Source organism: Brassica napus, chromosome C2 (assembly GCF_020379485.1).
Source record: "Brassica napus cultivar Da-Ae chromosome C2, Da-Ae, whole genome shotgun sequence".
NCBI lineage: Eukaryota > Viridiplantae > Streptophyta > Magnoliopsida > Brassicales > Brassicaceae > Brassica > Brassica napus.
Genome location: NC_063445.1, coordinates 29225166 through 29229928, shown reverse-complemented (window position 1 = coordinate 29229928; position 4763 = coordinate 29225166). Strand labels below are relative to the sequence as shown.

General features: G+C 38.4%; 1 protein-coding gene across 1 annotated transcript; it reads right to left on the bottom strand.

Moving 5' to 3' along the window:
• Nucleotides 1-282: 282 nt before the first annotated feature.
• LOC106381509 (2-dehydro-3-deoxyphosphooctonate aldolase 1) lies at nt 283-3047 on the bottom strand. Its single transcript, XM_013821408.3, has 14 exons — nt 3029-3047; nt 2906-2956; nt 2731-2828; nt 2431-2527; nt 2155-2220; nt 2018-2077; nt 1840-1914; nt 1662-1746; nt 1521-1579; nt 1366-1410; nt 924-1022; nt 792-839; nt 648-695; nt 283-545 (listed from the first exon to the last, which is right to left on the bottom strand). Exons 2-14 carry the CDS (start codon nt 2939-2941, stop codon nt 489-491), a joined length of 873 nt encoding a protein of 290 aa, XP_013676862.2. The 5' UTR covers nt 2942-2956; nt 3029-3047; the 3' UTR covers nt 283-488.
• Nucleotides 3048-4763: the final 1716 nt, after the last annotated feature.

The window sequence follows — 4763 nt, the reverse complement described above, 5'->3', positions numbered from 1 at the left end:
GATAACTTGGTTTTAGACTTCACCCAGCAGCTCAAACCTGCAGTTTCTGTTTTGGATTTTGTCACTGGAAGTCCTAATCCAAATTTCGCAACAAGAGCAAATCCTTGGGCAAGACCGTTTTGTCATATGTTCGTAGAGCCAGTGACTGGGTCACTCTCAGACTCGGGTGTAATATATATACCTATTTTATTGCACTGAAGATAATGTGCAGGCATATGTAGATGTGGTTGACTTATGTTTTCAGAAATGGGTAGGGAAACCCACGAGCTTATACATCGAATGTAAACAGAATCCATCATAGTTATTATATGTTTATAACAGTTTCTCTTAATCAAAAACAAACAATGCTCTTTGCTCAAGTAGATGTTGTCTAAGAAACAGATGATGCATTATCATGGTCTCTAAAGATTATTAACAGTTTCATGATGAGGCATATCATATATGCCCATTTGCTTCTCTCACCTCGGAGATTACTTGCATCTTTAATCCTAATCGCGGAACGGTGTGAGATCTATTTGGAATCGCTGCTTTCCTTTTGTGACCCTCTGCCAATAATATAAGAATCAAAGATCTTGCAAAGGCTAATGGTGTGTAGGAAGACACTCTTAAAGTCATAAAACAATAATCCATGAACTGAAAAAGCTTACAGCAATGGCAATGATCTCCTCTAGGAGTTCTTCTAAATGACGCAAAGGCTTTTGACAACCAAAAACACAACACAAAATAAACAATATTAATTTTCAAGAATAAGAGAATGAATACATGCTAATTAGTAAGGACATAAAACTCACCCATTGAGTTGGACCATCAACTGGAGCACTTAGAGGATCATCATGAACCTGATCATAATAATCAAATGAACTTTGATAAAATGTCTAAAAAGGATGTGGTGTCCCTAAGCGGTATTAAACAAACTATCCTACCTCCATGAAAATTCCATCAACACCAACTGCTACAGCAGTTCTTGCAATGCAGGGTATCAACTCACGTAGGCCTCCACTAGCAACACCTCCACCCTCCAACTGCATAAGAATGTATTACTACATTTGTTCCTTAAAATAGATTTTCTAGTGTTTTCACAAATATTAAGAAAATTCATTAAATCACTATTATAAATACATCATTTTTTTGTAATTATCAATTTCTGAGAATTTTTAATTAATAATAATTCATTAAAACTCAGTTAATTTTTTTGAAGTTTACAATTTATGCATAGAAACATAAAATGTCTATCTTTGTGAAACGACTTTTTTTCTTCTAAAACATCTATTTTAGTGGAACCGAAAGAGTATTTTTTTTTTTTAGCATAAGTATTTGGATACATTGGCTTCTATATGAAATAGCTGTTTTCAAAAGTGACCATACCTTTTTGCCTGCAGGTTGCTGTAGTGCATGGGTTATATCAGCAACCTGTCAGCAATAAATAAAACAAGAACGTTAAACCAATAGAATGAATAAGTGCAATATAAATCAGAATACAAAATGTTGAAAAAAAAAAAGACGAAGGAAGGTTTACATACAACAGGACAATTAGCTTCCCTCATCCATTCAAAGTTTCGTGGATCTACTATCAAATCATCTGATCATCCAAAACCAAAACAGAGTACCAGTCAGCAAATTGCAAAACGGACCAAAACATTCAATAGGAGATGATAACTTACTGTATCCAAACATGGTTCCTCTTTCACAAACCATCACATTTGGATTCCCAGCAAGTCTGATCTTCTCTGCCGAATTATTCATTACCTTAAAGAGTTCATCATACACACAGTCATCAAAATTTGTTCCAGCAAAAAGTTTTTGTATCAGCTGGAAACACGTAAGAAGAAATAAACCCACAGAAGGAGCACAGAACTGTCCTTTCTTGATATTGATAATTTTTCCGGTTTGGGCTGCCGCAACCAGAAGATCTGTCTGGAATCATAAATTAACAGCTTAAAACATGATCCAAAATATAGAAATAGATCCAACAAAGGAAGTCTGAAAGCTACAAACAAATACAGTTTTAGAGTCTTGCCTGGCGACATAAGAATGCTGGTATCTGAATTATATCTGCAACCTTGCCAACTTCTTCACACTATTTAAAAAAAAAATTAGAAGGGTACAAAGACCTGCTCAAAATCAATTGTCCGAGGTGAACACGTTGCTTTATACCTGGATTGATTCATGAACATCAGTTACTATTGGTAGGTCATATGCTACTTTCACCTTCTCAAGAATCTGTGTTGGAGAACCATAAAAGCTGAACATGATTATCTTGTACAGAAACACTAAAAGACTAAAGCAGCTTATAAATCAGCTAACTGGTAACATAAGGTTCCTTTAATGTTGAAACTCTGTGAAGATTTTTCAAATGCACAGTCCTCCTAAGCTCCTAACCATCTATACTTGAAGGAAAGAAACAGAGTGATAAAAAAAAGTAAAGATTACCTTGAGACCCTCAGCTATGCCAGGACCTCGGAAGGACTTAGAAGAAGTTCTGTTAGCCTTATCAAAACTTGACTTGAAAACCAGAGGCAACCCAGCTCTACACACAATCACACAAAATGGTTAGCATGAAAAAAAAAACCACATTGTTCAATACAAAAGATCTCTCAAGCAAGAAAGAACCTACTGTAACAATGCTATAAACACCAAACAAAAAGCTTCATCAGTAGTGCCAAAGTAATAGGAATCATATACACTTTAATACACGAAGGTAATGCAAAAGAACAGAAAAAAAAATCATACTTTGTGGCAATGTGTTTGATGTGCTTTGCCATTCGAAGGATATGCTCCTCGGATTCGATCACATTTGGACCAGCCAACAAGAAGAACGGTTGAGCATCCTATACAGATTTATATGCTTACTAACATCAAACTCAATTTCACCATCAGAACAAAGAAAGGCGAGAGTTTTCAAAACCTTGAGCTGATTGTAGAGTGGTGATGTTGCCGCCATTCTTTTTCGTCAAAGCTAACAACTTGGAATACAAAACAATGAGTCTGTAACGAAGCAAACAAGAGAAGGAAGGGTAAGGAATGTGACCTTATTGTAACTTGATCTCGAAGTTGCAGAGTGAGTGAAGGGAAGTGAGATCTCCTCTCACCTTTTAGCGTGTTTGGACGCACGGACAGATAAATTCCTACCCAGAATATTTAATCACTCTAAATTTTGGTCTAAGATGTTCGGGAGATGTTCCGGTTCCGTTAACAATACTTTGGATTCAAATAAAATTTACATATCTAATTTATTGCAGGAAATCCAGGTTTCAAGTCCCCGAGAGAGCGATTTATTAAACAATTATGCAGATTACGGAAGAAATACTTACAAAAGATCTTCAACATGGTGCAAGTAAATCTTGTCAGGTGTGGATCTTCATAGAACGGCTCAGGTGAGGTAGTTAGGTGATATTCATAAGGCATGTAGTATTGTCGGTTGTCAAATCGTATATGTAATAATTCTCATATCATAAATGTAAGATCATAATAAATCAGCGTTAAAAAAAATGAAAACTTATTTTGAATTTAAATTCATTTCAATTTTTTTTAAATAATATTTTGGGGTTGAGCATTTTATAGTCGGATTAAAATAAACAAGAGCCAAATATTTAATAATAGGTTTGAATACAATCTGGATACTAATTTTGATTTTCATATCGTTTTCGAGATTTGTGTTAGGTTTTATGTATTTTATTCGAGGTTTTTTGTAATACTTGATATTATTTGGATATTAATTTAGATTATTATCATGTCGGTTTTTTCAAATTTTGTTCGAATTTTATGTATTTTATTGGGGGGGAGGGGGCGAAGTTTGGTACTATTTGAGTACGGATGAGATTTAGATAATACTTGATATTCAAAATACTATCTTACCAAATTTGTTCAGGTAATTTACAGTCCGGATGAAAAAACAAAGAAAAGGTGTGGGTGAGAGAGCAAGCGTGATAAAAACGGAGAGAGAAGTTGAGAGAGAAATTAGATCTGCTTTTGGCTCCGGCGGATGGCCGGCGCGTGAGCGCGCGTGCCGTCGCCGGAGGCCGTCGTCCATCCGTTTAAGTTGTCCCTTTTGCTTCTCCGTCGTCTCCTTTCTCAGATCATCTTGTATGAGCCCTGGTCCAGGCCATATATCGTCGTTCATCTCCGGGAGATAACGATCTCAACGGTGGCTCTGTTTCTGGTGTTAAGGCGCGGTCGTGTGGAGAGGTTGGTGTGGTGAAGTCGTCCGGTAGTTTCAGTTTCGTCTCCGGGAGACAGAGGCTCAATAAGCTCTGTCGCCGCCGGCTCTTGCTTCCGGGAGGAGGAGGCTTCCTCAGCTCCTCTTTCGTCGGCTTTGTTTCCGGGGTGCCAAGGCTTCTATAGCTCGGCGTCGTCGGCTCTCGGTGTTTTATGTCCGTCGTAGACTAGGGTTTGTGGTCCGATTTTGGGTCGGGTTTGGTTCTGAGGTTATGTGGTTCATGGCTTTGATCTTTTGGAGGAGCTCTTGAATAGATCGAGAAGGCGATCCATGGTGAAGATAAAGCAGGGATAAAAAGAGGTGGTTCGGTGGAGGCTCGCGGGTGAATCGAGCTCCGGCGTTACCAGGGTTCGATGGATGGTGCCGGAGGCGCATCGGTGAGCACTCGGTCAGGTTGAGGCGGATGGGACACGTGTCATCCCCGAGGAGGAAGATCTCATCACGTGTTTGGGCCTCCTTGATGTGGGCCTGCTTAAGTCGTCCGGGCCTCTATCTGTTTGGGGTGTAGGTCCATGTAGTTGGGAGTAGTTGGCCATGTGTTGCTTGG

What these genes read in the sequence shown, in the direction of transcription:
- LOC106381509 (XM_013821408.3), bottom strand. Translation starts at nt 2,941, where the DNA reads ATGGCGGCAACATCACCACTCTACAATCAGCTCAAG. An exon ending in CACTCTACAATCAGCTCAAG is followed by an intron (nt 2,829 to 2,905) that starts GTTTTGAAAACT and finishes AAATCTGTATAG; the next exon opens with GATGCTCAACCGTTCTTCTT. An exon ending in TTGATGGTCCAACTCAATGG is followed by an intron (nt 696 to 791) that starts GTGAGTTTTATG and finishes GGTTGTCAAAAG; the next exon opens with CCTTTGCGTCATTTAGAAGA.